General features: G+C 50.9%; 1 protein-coding gene across 6 annotated transcripts in view; it reads left to right on the top strand.

Annotated features, from left to right (window-relative positions):
• Nucleotides 1–1,562: 1,562 nt before the first annotated feature.
• Nucleotides 1,563–18,128, top strand: part of ST14 (ST14 transmembrane serine protease matriptase) — a 32,135-nt gene continuing 15,569 nt past the window's right edge. Inside the window, exon 1 of one of the 6 annotated variants that reach the window (XM_072953722.1) lies at nucleotides 1,563–1,768. In XM_072953722.1, coding sequence (XP_072809823.1) covers nucleotides 1,688–1,768 — 81 coding nt within the window. In that variant the 5' untranslated portion in view covers nucleotides 1,563–1,687. Of the gene's footprint in view, nucleotides 1,769–3,971; nucleotides 4,408–8,058; nucleotides 8,273–11,511; nucleotides 11,534–13,539; nucleotides 13,675–13,965; nucleotides 14,037–18,128 lie in introns of those variants that run through there. The other 5 variants (XM_072953723.1, XM_072953726.1, XM_072953727.1 and 2 more) reach the window with 5 other exon arrangements.

Genomic DNA, 18,128 nt, shown 5'->3' with positions numbered 1-18,128 from the left:
TTGGTGAAAAACTCTAATGACTAGTGTTGCACAGGTGACTTTGCCCCAGTACACAGAAATGAGTGTGAAGGAGAAGGTCTTCCCAGGAGATGGGAAGCATTAGGAAAGGTGCAAATGTGGGACAGTCTGGCTACAGAGAAGGAGACTTAATAAGAAGGCTGGGAGGCAAGTTTGTAGAGGAAGACAGGTCACGCTATGAAAGCCAGGCAAGGAGGTTGAAGTCCATCCAGGAAACACTGAGGGTTTTAAAGAAGCCGTGGTTTAGGAAGGGTAGACTGATTGCTGTGTGTAGGAGAGATCTAGGTCCATAAACTAGAGACAGGAGGTACTTTTGCTTTTTACGCTAATCCAGGCAAAGGGTGACAAGGGCTTGAAGTGGGGTCTTCTGAATGGGGAGGAAAGAGAGGGCTCTACACATTAGCTACTTAAGAGAGAGACTTGCAGGTTTGGAACTAATTAGCTATGAGATGTAAGGGGGTAGGGAATCAAAGATGATTCCAAGGTTTTGAGCCCAGGAGAATGGATGACAATATTACAACCAGAGAAACGGTGCAAGACGGCTGAGTCTGGGAAGGAAGCTCTAGGCCTGCTGATTGTAAAGCAGGGGGTTTTATTTTGTTGACTCTTGTGTCCCAGCACCTAGAACAGTGCTTAGCATATAAATGTGCTCAATAATATTTGTTTTTTTTTCAATAATATTTGTTGACTAGGTAACACCAGTAGAACGCAAGTGGAGAAGTTCCCAAGCAGTTGTTAATGCAGTCGGCCTCCTTCACGATGTCTGCTAGGAAGGCAGATACACCTACTTGAAGCCATGTGATGAGTTGCCAAGAAAGTGGAGAGGAAAAGGGGGGAAGGTTGAAGAGAGAGCTTTGGGGACCCTGACATTTAGGGGTCAGAAAGTAGGACCAGAATCCAGAGAAGGTGGGCAGGTGAGCACTAGGATCAGTCAGTTGCTGCCAATGGGTGAAGGAGGCTGGGGCAGGAGAAGGGGGCACGGGACTGAGCGGCTCTGGGAAAGCTGGACACGACCGCAGCAAGGCCCTCCTAGCAGTGAAGAGCAGCTACTGGCCAGAAAGGAGAGTCGGGGCAGTGGCTGGAGGGGGAGGCCGCGCCAAGCGGCCGCCCTGGTTTTTGCTTGGGTTCGGAGGGGTCCTAACAGCCTAGACGTGGAGCAAGGCAGGGAGGCGGAGGTGGAAGATGGAGTGAGTTAGGAAACCATGGCCGGCGTGGGGGGAAGCTGTCCTCCAGGGAAAGGACCACTTCCAGGCTAGGAGCAGGGCGGGGGAATTAAGTTTCGCTGTTGTTCCAAACTTCCTGCGGGCCCGTTTTGTGCGGGGCACAGTGCGGGCTGAGGGCCACCACCAGGCAGGTCGCCACCCGGCTGCCACACCACCTGAGGCGGTGGCCTGGCTCCCCGGGTCCCGATGGGGGGAGGTGGCCCCGGAGCCCTGCGGGCGGGGGGAGGTGGGTGGGGTGGGGGAGGGCGAGGTGCGGGGGGGAAGGTGCGGCGGCGCGGCGGGCGGGGCGGCGGGGAGGCCACACCCTGAAACTACCTGCGCGCGACAGGAAGGGCCGGGCAGAGCCTCGGCGGCCGGCGCGCTGCGCCGGAGACCGGAACCAGGCCCGCCCCGCGCCCCGGCCCCAGCCCCGCGGCGATGGCCTGAGCCCCACGGCCTGCGGGACCATGAGGAGCGACCGCGCGCACAGGGGCTCAGGCGGCTCCGGGGGTCTCGGCGCGGGACTCAAGTACAGCTCGCGACCTGAGGTGGGCGAGCGCGGGCGGCGTCGGGGCGGGGAGCGCGGGGGGCCGGGGGCGAGGGCCGGGGCGCCGGGGCGCCGGGGGCCGGGCAGCGCCGCGCGTCCCTCGGCCGCGGGAGCCGCTCCGCCGGCGTTTGTGGCCGCGGCGCCGGCCCGACAGGTGGAATTTCCTGCTCGGCGGGCGCCGGCCGGACCTTGGGTTCCAGCCCTGCCGCGCCCGCCCGGGGCCGGCGGCCCCGCGGCCCCTCGGGCCTCTCGCCGCCTGGAAGGGGCTCGTCTGGGGCCGCTCACGAACGCCGCGCTGTGCGTGCACGTCTGGAAGGAAGCAGCGGCGCCGGCTCGGAGTGGGCGACTTGGGCCGGGGAAGGAAAGTTTCAGGGCGCTTTGGAGCCCGAGCGTCCTTGGCCTCCGCGCGAATTTGCTTTTGTCTTGCTGGTCAGAAGGCATTTTGGGGACCTTTGCCGACGGCAACTGGGAGACCAGAGCTTCGCTGGCCATGGAGCATGACGCTTAGGACTCAGGGTGGACTCGGCCTGGGCTTCTCCAAGAGAGGAGGGAGCCCTTGGGGAAGGTGACTTTACGGAAAAGGATGTGGGAGCCTGTGTCTTGAGCCTTTTGGAAGACACTGAGGCAGGAAACTCTTGTTTGGCAGAAAGAACAGTGAGATCTTAAAAGACCTTAAAGACATTAAATCTTCACGTAGAGATCTGGAGGTGGGTCTTAGCTGCTTTGTAGACGGACACACCTAGGTGGCAGTGGCCAGGTAGGCCTAGCAGCCAGGCCACCACCTCTCTGCCAGCGGGGACCCTACGTGTGCTGGAAGACCAGTGCACACCAGGTTGCTGGCACTGAGTGGGTGCCGAGAGGCGGGCGCTATTTGGGGAAGGAGCTTTGCTGCTTTGCGAACAATGGCCGGCCTCGTACTTTCTCCTGCGATCCTGCCCTGCGCTGCGGCCGTCTCTCCTGTGTCAGGCCAGATTTTGATGGTCTCTCAAATCAGTTGCTTTCCCCAGGTGGCATCCTGATTGAGGGAGCTTGCAGAAGACCCGATTCGGGGCTGCCAAGGTTCCGGCTGGGCACTTTTGTTTTCTCCACTTTTCCACCCGCTGTGTAGGTGTTTGGAAGCCCATGCTCCCCGGCAGCCTGGGGGCTTGGGTCTGTGTTCCCGCTGGGTCTCTGCCCTGCTGGAGGCAGATGCACCGGGCGGACACCTTCTGTTTTCCTCTCTGTAATTGCCATGTTTGTGAATCACTGATAATTGCCTGTTGGGGTTCTAGACTCCTGCCTCCTCAGCAGAGGGTTTTTTCTTTGGTGTTTGTTATTTCAGGGCTGTTTTTCTTCCCTCCTCCAAGTCTTTGGTTCCTCCTGAATTCCCTTTCTGAGACTCTCTCCTGCTGACACTGGGAGAGCTGGGTCTCCTGGAGACACCTCACCACCCGTGCTCCACAGCCCCTCTGAGCTTCCACAGCCCCCCATAAGCCCTCGCTTACTTTCCCCTGTGGCCTCTGTTCATTTCTCACTTTCCATGACACTCATCCATTCTCCGCTCCACTGGGCTCTTCCTTCCACTCCGAGTCTGCCATTTCCCTACGTGGATCACTCTGTCTTTTCTCTTGCCAAGCCCCATTGAACCAACTCCCTACCTTGTCCTGGGCTAGGCACGGTTGGAGGGGAGGCTCTCAAAGACAAATAAGATATGATTGTTTCCTTTAAGGAGCTTACACTCTTGAGAGCCATGCTGAGAGGTGTGTGCAAAAATGAGATGTGACTCAGTGTCCTGAAGGAAGTCGCCTGCGGCGCCCAAAGCTCACTTTGTTTCTCCAGGAAGTCTTCAGCTAGTCCTCCACTCCACGCATGCCCAGAACTCTCACTCCCTGGATCGCCTTGCAGTGCCTGCCGTCAGGGTCTGCGGAGGCGGCCTTGACTTAGTTTCTGACCAGGAGGTGCAGCCGCCACGTCAGCTGAGCTGGCAGCTCTGGCTGGGTCATGCTGGGCCCCACAGAAGCACTGTTGCTTTTGCGTTCCTTGTTCCTGGTCACTTCCCTCCCTGCGTGGATGGAGAGGGGCTCTGTTTGATGGTGCTTGTTTCTGGCTGCCTCCTTCCCAAGGCTGATGACTCTGGCCCCTGCCCTACCTCCACCTATTCCTAAGTGAGAAGTGGCTGCCTCTGTGTTCCCCACTGTCTCCGGAGCCCTGGTGACACCTTGTTTCTGGGGACTGTGCACACCCTGCCTGCATGAGAGCAAGCACACCGGTGCCAGTTGTCATGCCTATGAACAAGGGCGGGGACGCCTGCTCACTGATTGTCTTGGCCCTCGTGGAACCCTTGCTGGTGGCTCGGAAGCCGCCTCCTTCCTAAGTCAGTATTGCCCCGGTAGGACTCAGCACCCTTCAGCAGGCGGAGGCCAGGCCTGCAAAATGGGGTGTGATGAGATCAAAATCAGATGCTGTGGGGGCTGTCGGGAGTGCCAGCTCTTTGTAAGTCAGTCAGACATTCACTCATCTTCAGGACAAATACCTATCAGGTGACCACAGACGGAGCATGTGCCAGCTACTGGGCAGCGGCCCCGAGAAAGACCCCACACAGTCCCTGCCTTCAGGGAACGCCCAGAGTCGTGTGGGATGCAGGGAATTAAATTCTGTGTGGTAAGTACTGGGTTCTGGAGAAGCCAAAGGGAGCCACTTAGGGTGGGCGCCTAACCCAGGCTTGACGGGCCAGGGTGGGTGACTCGTGGCCAGAGGCCATCTGTGACATGGTGGCAGGAGTGTCCGACGTGGAGCCAAGACCTGGGCCACCACTGTCCTCCCGGGTGATCTCAGCGGTGTTACCTCGTCCCTCTAAGCCTCAGTGTCTGTGGCTGTGAAACGGGGATGACATATGTGTTACAGGTTTGTTGCGAAGATTGAAAGGGCTACTTAACATGAAAGCCCTTTGTAAGTTGCAGCGTGGTCTACGAATCGCAGTGTTTCAGTTTCTGAGTTGGAAAAGCCTCGAGACAAGCAGGAAGGTGATGTCGTATCAGCAGGATGCTCGGGAAGAGGCTGAGAAGCGGGGGGGTGGGGGTGGGGGTGGGGGTGGGGTTGTGCTGACCGCGCAGCCTGCTGAACACACGCGATCACTTCGAGGAGTGTCAGGGAATCAGCATCCCAGCGACGGAGACCCTCTTCCTGTGGTCCCAGGTTTCATCTCCCTCCCTTTACGTGGCTTCTAGAGAAAGGTCCTCCTGTGAAAGGGAAGGGGGAGCTGAGACCTACTGTAACTGGCTGCTCATCCCTTTCTCCTCCCGTCACGTGAAACAAAACACTTCCTTCTTTCTCGGTTCTCCGAGCATGTGCTGGCCTCTCCGGAAGGGGCAGGCCCTGTGCTGGAAGGTGTGTGCAGGGGTGAGAGGAGAGCAGGGGAGGTGGTAAGCATGGGAACTAGCCTGCCCTCCGCTGGTCCTGGGAGACCTGGACATTCCTGGCCCTCATTCAGGAGACGGGAAACTGAGGGTGAGAGAAGGCAGCACTAGCTTGACAGCTGCTCAGGTAGGAAGCCGAAGTCTCCTGCGACCCCTGCAGATTGTCCTGGGGCGGGTCTGCCCAGAGCCGGCTCCTCTGTGGGGCCCCGTCGCGCCTGCCTGGCCTCTCACTGTCAGCTGTGGCCAGTGGCCGCCGTGGTCCTGGAGTTCCTCTGGTATCAGTTCCTTCTCTGGCAGTGGTTCTGCCCAGGTGGTTGGCTCATGTCTCTCCTAAGAGAGGAAGTCTGTTCTTAGAAGAAGAGCGAGGGTGTGACCAGCCCCTGAGGAACCCAGGTCCCAGAGATGTGGCTTCTGGCCTTGTGCACATACGACGGGAGCGTTCAGAGCTCTGATAGTCGTTGCTGGTGCTTACTGAGCATATAGCATGTGTTGTACCTCTTAGACCTTTTTACAGGCGGGGAAGGGGGAGCACAGAGAGGCTGAGTGACTTGCCTAAGGGCGCAGCGCAAAACAGCAGTGGGGTTGGGGTTTGCACCCAGGCAGTGCGGCTGTGCTGTGTTCTCCCTGGGCTGCTGCGGTGCAGGGTGGCGCTCTCCGCCCAGAGGGCTCTAGGAGGGATTTACGTCTAAGAGTAAGACTTGGTTTGATTTGGGTAAGAAACTGGATTTCTCTTCTTAGGATTTTTCTGAGATGCCTGGGGCTTAGCAAAATTCCGATAACCATTTGATTGTAGGAGTGGGAAATAGGAACTTCTGAGCGTCTCAGGAAATGCTCACTCTGGCTGGTGGGGGTGAGAAGGGTGTTTGGAATTTGCTCAGAGCTCATGGGCAGTAATTGCCCTTTTTCTTTGCTAAGAACTTTTCTAGAAGCAGATCCCTACTGAAAATTCTGTCTTGGAATCTCGTATCATCAGAATTAGCAACAGAAACCTTAAGATCCTTGTGATAGTTGGCTAACAAACGGGTCAGAGTCTTGGGTCCTTGTCTCTCCGAGTTGGTGGTGACGGTGGTGAAAAGGTGAGGAATTTGATGACAGTCGTTGCTCCCCGGCACTAAATATGTGCACTTCTGTTCACCATCTGTGTTCTCACAGCATCCGTATGAGAGCAATGCCTAGTTTATGGATGAGATGACTGAGGCTCAAAGGGTTTGCATAATAGCCCCAAGGCAGTTAGAAGTGGAGCAAAGGTTCAAACCTAGATCTGAGCGACTTCAAAGCCTGGAGTCTTAACAGCAAAGCCATTATATACAGCTGTGTTCCAAAGACGTGGAGGTTGAAACTCACCCCCAGCAAAATCCGAGAACACATCTTTATTTATTTATTTTTAAACTTTTTTTTGAGTTATAGTCATTTTCCAATGTTGTGTCAAATTCCAGTGTAGAGCACCATTTTTCAGTTTTACATGAACATACTTATATTCATCGTCACATTTTTTTTCACTGTGAGCTACCACAAGAGCTTGTATATATTTCCCTGTGCTATATAGTATAATCTTGTTTATCTACTCTACATTTTGAAATCCCAGTCTGTCCCTTCCCATCCCCCACTCCCTTGGCAACCACGAGTTTGTATTCTATGTCTGTGAGTCTGTTTCTGTTTTGTATTTATGTTCTTTTTTTTTTCAGATTCTACATACGAGCGATCTCGTATGGTATTTTTCTTTCTCTTTGTGTCTTACTTCACTTAGAATGACATTCTCCGGGAACATTCATGTTGCTGCAAATGGTGTTATGTTGTCATTTTTTATGGCCGAATGGTATTCCATTGTATAAATATACCACATCTTCTTTATCCAGTCATCTGTTGATGGACCTTTAGGCTGTTTCCATGTCTTGGCTATTGTAAATAGTGCTGCTATGAACATTGGGGTGCAGGTGTCATTTTGAAGTAGGGTTTCTTCTGGGTAAATGCCCAGGAGCAGGATTTCTGGGTCATACGGTAAATCTATTCTTAGTCTGTTGAGGAATCTCCACACTGTTTTCCACAGTGGCTGCACCAAACTGCATTCCCACCAGCAGTGTAGGAGGGTTCCCTTTTCTCCACAGCCTTTCCAGCATTTGTCATTTGTGGACTTTTGAATGATGGCCATTCTGACTGGTGTGAGGTGATACCTCATTGCAGTTTTGATTTGCATTTCTCTGATAATTAGTGATATGAGCATTTTTTCATGTGGCTGTTGATCATTTGCATTTCTTCCTTGGAGAGTTGCTTGTTTAGTGAGAACACATCTTTAAGTGGAGAACTGACACCAGGTGCCAGCACAGGTCCGCTCCAGACCTCTCACACCAAGCTTGTCTGGTTTCTTGTTTGATGAGGTTACTCACCTGGTAGACCAGGAGACTGGCTAGAAATGGGCTTCAACAAGGCTTTGAACAAATGGTAGCTTTATTTGTTACACACATGATCAAAAAGAAGCCACCTACCCAAGCCAACGTATCAGGTTGTTTACATTTTTGGGGACTCTTCCAGTCTTTGCCACACGCATAGGTTTTACCTAGTTTGTGGCTGTTCACGTACTGATGCTCTGGGAGGTGTATCCGTCTCCTGTCTGCTGGGTGGTGCGGTGGAAGACTGGGGGATGGAGGAGAGTGAGGTCCGGGGGTTGTGTCTGAGCAGCTGTGCCTAAGAGAGTCCCCTCATGCCTCCAAGTCACTCTGGGTGGTGGCCTGGGGCTGTCCCCGACTCCCTCCTGAGTCCTGTATCCTTTCTTATTTAGTAACAGCTCTGATGAGGTCTTTGTTTGCTTATCAGCTTTGTATATGACACCTTACTGGGAGGGAAAGGTGAATACCTTGGATGACACAGTTGTGAGTCAGAAGAAGGGCAGCCTGCATGAGAGGTTGCCGAGAACTGCACTGTGTCCGTCTGCACTGGGAGGACGTGCACCGCTCTGACTGTGGACACAAAACCCCCACCCTCCCAGGGCTGGGACCTGAGGAGCCCCGGGAGGTCCTGGAGTAAGGGAGGCCCTGGAGTAAGCGGGACACCACAGCAGATCCTGAATTTCCAGTTGAAAGCCAGGCATGTAATGTGGCTCCCTAAAATGCAGAGTAAGTATCCCCCTTCCCATGAAGTTTTTATTTGGTTGTACCTTTTAAAATTATGATTAAAAAGGCTAATATGTACATCTTTAAAGAGCATTTGGCTGACTGAGATAAGTAGAAAGAATTTTAAAAATGGGGAAAGTACCCTAGAGAGGCATTTTAATATTTTCTAAAAAAAACCTGCTTTTTTTTCTGATTATGAAAGTTAGGATCTTATGGTCAAATAGAGCCTGGGAATCTCCACATTTAAATAAACTGTTCAAGGGTACCTCACTGATGTGAGAAGTCTGACTTCTCAATAGCTGCCAAGGTTAGTGTTGACTAGAGATGTATTTGATTTTGAAGAGATTTAAACATGTTTGCCCCAAAATTAAACTTCAGAAATTTAGGGTCAAAAAACAAATTAGGAAAGGACTTTTTTTTTTTTAAAGTTGAGCAATACACAAATGTACACAGTGAAATTTCTCTGAAATTCTTTCCCCCAGGTTATAAAACCTTGGAATAGTTTGGTTTCTCGTCTCCAACAGTCTTCCATGCGTATACTAATATTTATGTGGATATTAATGTATATGTGTGTGTACGTGTATTCTCCCCAAAATGGAATCATAACGTCATTCCTGTTCTACAGCTGAGGACATGGTTGTCATGAATTAATTCATCACACATTTATTACGTGTCTTAACCCATGCTAGAATTGTGGAGCAAGACACAGCCCCCACTCCTCTCCCTCATCCTTAAGGAGCAGGTGGTTGACTTTGAGACACTGAGTGACTTGGATGGAGGCTTGGGGGATAGGAAACCAGAGGACGTCACCTGTCACCTAAAACAGTGGGGGACAGACTTTCCTTGGCAGCTTCGCAGAGGAGGTGCCTGAGCTGAGTTCAGAAGAGTGGGAAGTGCCCAGATACTTTGACTTTTTTTTCATTTAACATTATAGTTTAGAGATTTTTTTCCATGTTACCACCACCTCTTTGAAAAACCATTCTTTTTTTTTTTTTTTAATTGAAGTACCATCAGTTACAATGTGTCAATTTCTGGTGTACAGCACAACGTCCCAGTCATGAATATACATACATACATTCGTTTTCATATTTTTTATTAAAGGTTATTACAGGATACTGGACATAGTTCCCTGTACTATACAGCAGAATCTTTAAAAAAATCTATTTTTATATATGGTGGCTAACATTTGTAAGTCTCAAATTCCCATATTTTCCCTTCCCACCCCCTTTTCCTGGTAACTGTAAGATTGTTTGCTAAGTCCGAGTCTGTTTCGGTCTTGTAGATGAGTTCACAGTGTCCTTTTTTTCCTGAAAAACCGTTCTTGGTTGCTGTGTCAATGCTCATCAAGTGGATATGTCAGTCTGTGTTACTATATTTTTATTATTTGTGTTTGCTAATTGACTGTATTTTTGGACGATTAATGGAAACAAAGGGAATTGAAGAACAGCCCTTACGGGGCAACGCTGGTCAGATCCCATTCGGATTATGTTGTTCAATTCTGGGTTCCTTGTCTTAATGGAAATATTGCTACTTCATGGTTGCCTGAGATAGCCAGAGGTTTAGAAAACACTGTGAACCACTGAGTTGAGCATTTTAGCCAGAGAAAGAGCAGACTCTGAGGAGGATTTCAGGAGCTGCTCTGACCCGGAGGAATTAGGCTGGATCTATTGCGGTGCTAATGTGCAGGGCTGTTGTGATGCTGATTGCTGGCAGGGGAGGAAGAACTTAGTAATGTGGGCACTCCTGAAAATACTCTGTCCCCCAGCAAGGGTGGCCTGGGAAGATGGGAGATGGGATGACGTCTGAACTGTTTGTGCTCTAAGAATCTGATTCCCAGAACGCGGTTCCGCGGTTCTCTCTCCTGTCCTTCTACTTCCTCCACAGGATTCTGGCTGCAGTTGTGGACCGGGGCCTCCGGGCGCCATCCTGTGTTTGCATATTTAGGCCTTTCTTCCAGACAGCTAGATTTGTAGCTTGATTTTTTTTTTTTAACATTTTTTTTTATTGAGCTACAGTTATTTTACAATGTCGTGTCAAGATTTGTACCTTGATTAACCGGCCTGGGAGCTACTGAAGAGGTGGAAGGGGTGTTTCTGAATGTAGTCAGTTCCAGGAGGCCAGTGCGCTTGGGGTGTTTCCCCTGACTTCTGGAGAGACTACCAAGGCAGCTGTTAAAAAAGGCTGAATGGTGCCGTGGAGTACTACTCAGAAGTGAAAAGGAGCGAATGCAGTGGCTGTACTGATGCTCCGGGGAATTTTGCTGAGCGAGAAGAGCCAGCCATCCCCAAAGATTCTACACTGGATGGTCCATTTATACAGCAGTTTTTTAAATTGAAATTTCCAAGTACTTTACTTTTTTAATTCTTACTTTTTTACTGAAGTGCGGTTGGTTTACAATGTTAGTTTCAAGTGTACAGCAAAGCCATTCAGTTATACATATATATTACATGTATATATATTTTCAGATTCTTTTCCATTATAGCTATCATTTTTGAAATGACAATTTTAGAGCTGGCTGGTGGGTGGGGGGGCAGAAGGGAGGTGGGTATGGTTGCTAAAGGGCAGCAGGAAGGATCCTTAAGTTGGAATCGTTCAGAATCTTGACTGTTGGTAGATACAGAAGCCGACACCAGTAGTAAAATTGTGTGAAATTTAATATTTACACACAAGTGGGTACAAGTGAAAGGGGAACTCTGAGTGAGGTCCGTGGGTCACATCAGTGTCGTGGCATTATAATACAGTCCTACGGGATGTTATCATTGGCGGAAACTGGGCCAAGTGTACGAGGGCTCTCGATACTGTTTCTTACAACTGCACCTGAGTTTACAATGATCTCAACACAAAAGCCAGTAACTAACTAAGAAAGCAGTAGCCTTTGAAATCAGCACGTGGGCTCAGTGAAAAGTCAAGAAAAAGAATGGAAAGAAGTTTCACCTTCTTTTCCTGAGGCGAAGGGGCATCCTCTTAGCTTTCTTGCTTGGTTTCTGGGGGAATCTGCCTGGTTGTGCCCCTGTGGGCAGATGCTTCTGCTCCCAGTCAGGTGACTGGGGCAGGAGAAAGGAGGGAGTGGCTGGACCAGGATGAGGATCTCTGGCCAAAAAGGACAGGGTGATCAAAGAGCCTGGCTGGGGAGTCTCTCATCTGTGATCTTGGAGCCCATCTGAGATGGAATTCTCTGGTTGGAATTACAAGAGGCTGTGTCCTGGGGGAAGCATTTAACTGAAGACTGGGAGAGTCGAAACTTAGGTGTCTTGGGAATAGCAGGTAACCGGGCCGGCTGACACTAGAGAGCTTGGGGAGGGGGGCTGTCAGCAGGACCTTTGGGTGTTGACTGAGCATTCTCTCCCCTTCCAGGGGTGGACACAAGTCTGGAAAGTTCCCTAGGGCCTGGTATCTCCTTTGGGTAGGCGACTTAAGAGTCTGGCTATGGAGAGAGAAGTCCTTCAGTCAATCAAAAAAAAAAAAAAAAAAAGGATAAAGTGCTAACTCTGGGCAAGGTCAAGGGTAGGAGGAGGGCTGGAGAAGAAACAATACCCGGAGGGCCCCCTAGGACCACCTGTCCACCCCCTGTGGCAGTGAGGGGACCTGATGCCAAGTGGGGCATGCAGCTCTAAGGCAGGGGAGGTCCCGGGGAGAAAGCCTGTGGTCTGAGATGGTCCTCGGAGGTCTCCTGGAAGATCTTGGCCTTGGTCTGTGTTCTCAGGGGCAGGCTGTGCTTGGTAGGTGGTGAGGAGCCAAACCTTTCTGAGTGGCAGGATGGGACCAGCCTCCCTCTTCCTCACAGGTCTGGGAGCCTCCAGCTGGGACGGGGTTTGCACCCCCAGCCCAGTGTTGAAGGGGTGGAAGTCCACGTGCAGTGGTGGGCACAGCATGCCAGTCTTTCGGGCCCAAGAAGCGGTTTTGAGGTAGATAGTTTTGCTGAGTGTTCTCCAAGACCGGTCACCTCCGAGCTTCAGTTTCTCGTCTGCAGAGCTGTGGGGAGCGATCAGCTTTCCCCCTGAGAAACAGAGTGTCCTGAGAATGCTGACTTTGGAGTCAAATCTGGGTCTGAAATTCAGCCCTGCCGCTTTGTAGCTTTCTGGGTTTTAGATAAGTTACCCTCTTTTAACCCATTTCCTCTTCTAAAAGTGTAAGAATTAGAGATGAGATATTTGAAAAGTGCCCATCGTGGCACAGAGATGCACAAAAATACTGATTATGCTTGGCCTGGCCTTTGCAGAGTCACAGAGGCAGTGAGTATGCTGGCCCCTCGGGAGTGGTCGTGGCAGCCTGGAGCCTCCGTGGCTTCCGTCCATGTGCAGGCCCCTTCCCCACGGCCGCCCGGGGCCTCGGCTTCCTCACCGTCTAAGTCGGTGGTTTGAAACTCTTTCACCTTTTAGGACAATGTCTCCAGGAACACAGACCAGAGCCCTTGGTCCTACTTCCCCTTCAACCAGTCCATTTATTGTTTATCATTTTGAGGTGCTGCAAAAATTGCAGTTGAAGTAAGATTTTAAAGTTTTAAAAAAAATGTTCTGGAAGTGGCCGGAACTCTTGTGTGTAAACAGAAACTCGGAGTCTGGAAGTGGTCTGTCAGACTCACTGGCTTTGCGGGATAATCGCCTCTGGGCTTTCTCCCCCAACACCCCACCCCCCAGGCCAGGCACTGCCTCCCCAGTGGAGGCAGGGGAGGAGCGGGCCGGGCAGGGAGCGGGAGGCCTTCCCAGTGCCCCCTGTCAGGGCAGCGTGACCAGAGGGCGGTGGACACGGGCCTTCCTGGCTCTTGGAGGCCTGCTTTGTACACGTGGGCTGTTAAGGCTTTCTGTTTGTTTCATTCTAATGTTTGAACTCCACCTGCTCCGCCAGACCCCAAGGAGGAATGGGGCCTGCCTGGCTTTGGGCAGATGGGTGGACAGTGGGTGGAGGAAGCAAAATCGAAGGGAAACAGTAGGTAGGCCTGTCGTTAGCAGCTAATTATGTTTTACAACACCTCTACGGAGGAGGCTGTAAGAGGTTATTAACCCACTTTTAAGAGGAGAAAACTGAGGCTCAGGGAGAAATACTTGCCCCAGTGGCTCAGGGTTCTTGCCCTTGACTCTCATAAAAGAAAGACGAGGCTTGTGTCCGAGGGGTCTGGTTGCAGGCATGTGTGGTCCCATTCCCATGGTGGTGTGGGCGGGGCTGTGGGCAGGGCTGGGAGTAGGGAGGGGACACGGGCATGAAACCTGCAGGAGCCGGACACTGGCTGGCAGAGAACCACTGGGTCCTGTGCTGACGATGCCCACGCTCGGCTGAGTCAGGCCCCTGGGACTTTCCAGCCTGCTCTGACCAGGTGTGCAGAGTTTTGATTGATTTCCTGCAGTGGGAGCTGTTGGCTCTGGGTCAGCTTCTGTTCCCCTAGAGGCCTTGGGGTCACAGATCTGCAGGTAATTCCGGATCCTCCGTAGGGCCCCACAGCTCACCTGTTTCCCAGCAGCTCCTAATTCTTGTGGGGGACAGTGACGGGGTCGAAGGGCAAGGGTGAGAGGGTCGAGTAACAAAAAGGCAGAGGGTTTAGGAAGCCTGCCACCCGCTGACCAATCTTGGCTGATAGCATATGTCGGCAGTAATCTGGTGGCAGCCTCAGGGACTTCTGGGTGGTGCTTATAACCTATCGTGGGAGGGTCCTGGGCGTGAAAGCAAGTCCAGCCTCTTACAACATGTACCTTGTATCCCAGGTGGTTGCTTAAAATAGGCTGACTGAAACTGACATGACCCCGCCGGCTCCTCTCACAGTGATGGGAAGCAGGTGAGCCAGGCCGGCAGCCTCCTAGAAATGGCAGGCGGCAGTGTTCTCTCACGGTCAAGTTCCTGCGAATGACCTGGGACACCGGTTAAACTTCCAGACCCTGCCCCTGCCCTGCTGCATCAGAATCTCCAGGGAGAGGGGCTTGGAAATCTGGGTGCTGAGCAAGCACTGTGCTTCTTTTATTGTATTTTTTAATCATTATTTTTCATGGGAAATGCTAGGGTGGTGCGGTCAGTGGGAACCGGAGCCTCCTGTTTCTTGAGAATCTGGCTTCTTGTGGGATCAGTTGGCCCAGCCTGGTGAGTGGGTGGATTCTGATGTGGCTTTCTCTTCCCTTTTCCTTTGTCGCTTTGGTCATCCTGGGATGAGCAAATCAGGTGTCCTCTCGGTGCTGGTCATTGTGCTGGGCGGGGACTGCAGTGGCTGCAGGAAGTCCCCGCCCTTGGGAGCTGGGAGTCCTCACAGCTGCCTGAGTGTTTTTGTGGGTGCTGATTAACTGAAAAGAGCCATCTAAGTAGGGCCCCTCCTGCCTGGAGACAGAGTCCCTTCCTAACCAGCAACTTGAAGCAGGGGCCTTTCTCCAGTTTCATCCCTCGTGTCCCTGGGCCACGCGTTGTACTGTGCTCAGCATCGCCCAGGATGGCGAAAGCTGTGTTAAGTTTTGGAATTCACTCCTTGCTCTGTTGTCTCTGGTGGCCTTGAGCCATGCTGAGTTTCTGGGGACTCTGGCCAGGATCTAACTCAAACTGACATCAGGGAGCAGCCAGGAGAGTTAATCCTGGCTTTGTCTTTCCCTTGGAGAATGAAGGCATCTTCAAGGTGCCAAGGAATGTGTCCTCACTTGGAAAGCCATTGCTGATGCTCAGACTGTTTCTTGCCTGAACCATCTCAAGGATATTTTATGGTTCTCATGACTGTGGCTGCGGGGGTGACATCATGGAATTGAAATCCGTCCCATCTGGTGGTGGGTACACGGCGTCACCAGACCTGTGAGTGAAGCGTGCCTGCTGCAAGTCAGCTGGGGGGTTGGCAGTGGCACCTGAAGCCAGCCACCCCTGTCCTCCTGCCAGTGACATCACCTCTGCCCTTTGACCTTGATCTTCAGCACCAGAAGCACATCACCAGGTGTTCTGGGAGGGCCTCTTACGGCCCCTTCCTGGGCTCCTGGCGACCTCTTTAGTCTTCAGGTTCACCTCCTGCCTTCCTGGCAGATCACATCCAAACTTGGCCAAATGAGGAACAATCTTTAAAAAAAAAAAAAAAGAGTCCAGCGTGAAGACTTCTTTTCTCCCCATCTGCTTTGACTGGAGTCTTGTGTGGATTTTTGGGTCGTTAGTATTATTTCTGTTATTTATGAATGTGAACACTTACCAGTAGCTTTTCTCCTTTGAGGACCACACTGAGCTGCCAGTGGTGCGTTCCGGCTTCGGATCCACTGGTGCCTGGAGCCGGGGGAGAGCAGGTCCTGATGAGCACACAGCAGGTGCCAGGTCATCAGTGTGTTCTTGAGGAGCAGGCGAAGAAGGGTCTTCTCCCACGGGAGGTTCAGTGGTTGACTTGGACACTGAGTTTGTCTGCTTAGCATTGGGCTTTCAGCCCTGGCGAGTTTCTTAATGGGAGTAAGGTGACTACGAGGATCTTTCCCGTAGCATCAAATAAAATGTACCTTTTTCTTTTTACCTTCTGGAAGTGATTTTTTTGCCCAACCACTGGGGCTGGACCACTCGGGGAAGATACACATCATTTGCACTAGTGTGCTTACAACAGCAGAAATATGGTCTTCTCCCCTCCTGAAGTTTTGGACAGCACCCCCTCTATTGCTCCAGGAAGCTGGGTGGGGATGGTGATCTGATCTGGCCCCTGCAACCTTCCCCTTGGGTTCTCCCCCTTTGTCTCTCCAGGGGCTTCACTCTGCATGTAGCCCTGAGGCCCATCTGTCCTCCAAGAAGTCGCTCCTTGCTCTCTTGTCTGAGCTGGCCTTGAGCCACGCTGTGTTTCTGGAGACTCTGGCCAGGATCTAACTCAAGCTGCCCGGGCGGAAGAGGCCCTGAGAGTTGCATGGCCTCTGTTTGTGGTTAGCAAGCTCCTGCTTCACAGCTTTGGGTTTTGTACGTGCACCTGCAAATGTGTTTACTTTCTCGAGAGAGGAGAGGCAGAGGGAGGCGTTGGCATACACCCTCCTCCATTGGCTCTGTGGTCTGTAGAGAGGTGATTATATGTAGAGAGAAGGTTGTGTACACGATTAAGCTGGAGTGGATGGGAGCTGACAACCGCGTGCATCGGTCAAACCCCGGCCAGGGTTGGAAGGCGTGGCTCTTGTCCCACTTGGCTGCATTACTGGCTTAGTACCTTTGTGACTTTGGACAGATCACTCCCTTTCTCTCAGACTCAGTTTCTTTATCAGTGAAATGACTGGGTTAGGCAAGATGATCTCTAATATCCTGCAAATGGAGCCAAGAGTAGGGTTATAAAAGGAATTGGTCTAGTTACTGATTAAACAGCGTTTCTGGGCTGCATGGAGCCCAGAATTCATAATGCCTTTGAACCAGTCCCACCACTGACTGCCTTGCTCTGTGGCCAGTCTAGGGTGGCCCTGGGGTCTGCTATCCATGCCATCGGCCACCTTCCCCTTGCCAAGGGGCTTGTGTTCTCATTTCCCAGAGTACTTACTCTCTCAATTCTGGAAGCTGACCACAGGGAGGCAGAAAACCAGTATCTAATCTGGAGTGGCCACTGAGAATACATGGGGAGGGTATAGCTCAGGTGGTAGAGCGCATGCTTAGCATGCATGAGGTCCTGGGTTCAGTCCTCAGTACCTTCTTTAAAAATAAATAAATAAACCTAATTACTCCCCCCCTACAAAAAAAGAAAGGACTTTGATTTGTGCCTCACATCATTAAAAAAACTCAAAATGGATTATAAGCCCAAATATAGACTCCAAAATTATAAAACTATTGGAAGAAAACAAAGCAGAAAATCCTTGTTGCCTTGGGTCAGACGATTTTTCAGGTACAGCCACAAAATCAGAATCCATAAAGAAAAACTTGACAAACTGAGACTTCATCAAAATGAAAAACTTCTCTTCTTCAAAAGACACTGTTAAGGGAATGTAAATACAAGCTACAGACTAGGAGAAAATCTTTGCAAAGTATATTATCTGATAAAGGGCTTATAACCAGAGTATATGTAAAGAACTCTCTGAACTCAACAACAGGAAACTAAGCAAACCAACTTTAAAAACTAGGCAAATGATTTGAAGAGACCACCAAAGAAGATAAACAGATAGCAATTAAGTACATGAGAAGATGCTCAACGTCCTTAGTCATTAGGGAAAAGCAACTTAAAACCTCAGTGAGAGACCACCACACATCTGTTAGAACGGCTGAAATGAGGAAGTCTGACCACATCAAGTGTTGGATAGGATGTGGACATGACACACTGCTGATGGGAACTGTACAAAGGCACAGTCACTTTGGACAACAGTTTGACAGTTTCTTAAAGAGTTAAACTTACAGCTATCATACAGACTTGCTAATTTACTCAAGGTATTTACCCAACAGCAATGAAAGCATATACCAATACAAAGACCCAAACAGAAATGTTCATAGCAGCTTTATGTGTGATTGCCCCAAACTGGAAGCAACCCAAGCATCCATTAACTGGTGGCTGGGTAGACAAACTGCTGTCTATCCGTACAGTGGGCTACTGCTCAACAGTGGAAAGGAATAATAAACGTAGTGACATGGGTAAATCTCAGATGCTATGCTGAGTAAAAGAAGCCAGGCAATAAAGGGTTTCTGGTGTATAATTCTATTTATATAAAGTTCTAGAGAAAGGAAACTAACCTTTACTGCTGGGAAGCAGATAGGAGGTTGCTTGGGGATGGGAAAGGGAATCAGGGAGGAAAGGAGGGGAGGACCAGGTGGAAACTGTTGAAGGTGATAGATATGTTCATTATCTTGATTGTGGTGATGGTGGTGTGTGTGTGTGTGTGCCAAAAAATTGTATACTTTAAATATGCACAATTTATGTCAGTTCTTCAGTGAAGCTATTTTTAAAATTCCATAGAAGGTTTATAAGAGTAAGTTTAAA

Source organism: Vicugna pacos, chromosome 33, assembly GCF_048564905.1.
Source record: "Vicugna pacos chromosome 33, VicPac4, whole genome shotgun sequence".
Lineage (NCBI taxonomy): Eukaryota > Metazoa > Chordata > Mammalia > Artiodactyla > Camelidae > Vicugna > Vicugna pacos.
The sequence above is the reverse complement of the archived record's forward strand: the minus strand, read 5'-3'. Positions and strand labels throughout refer to the sequence as shown.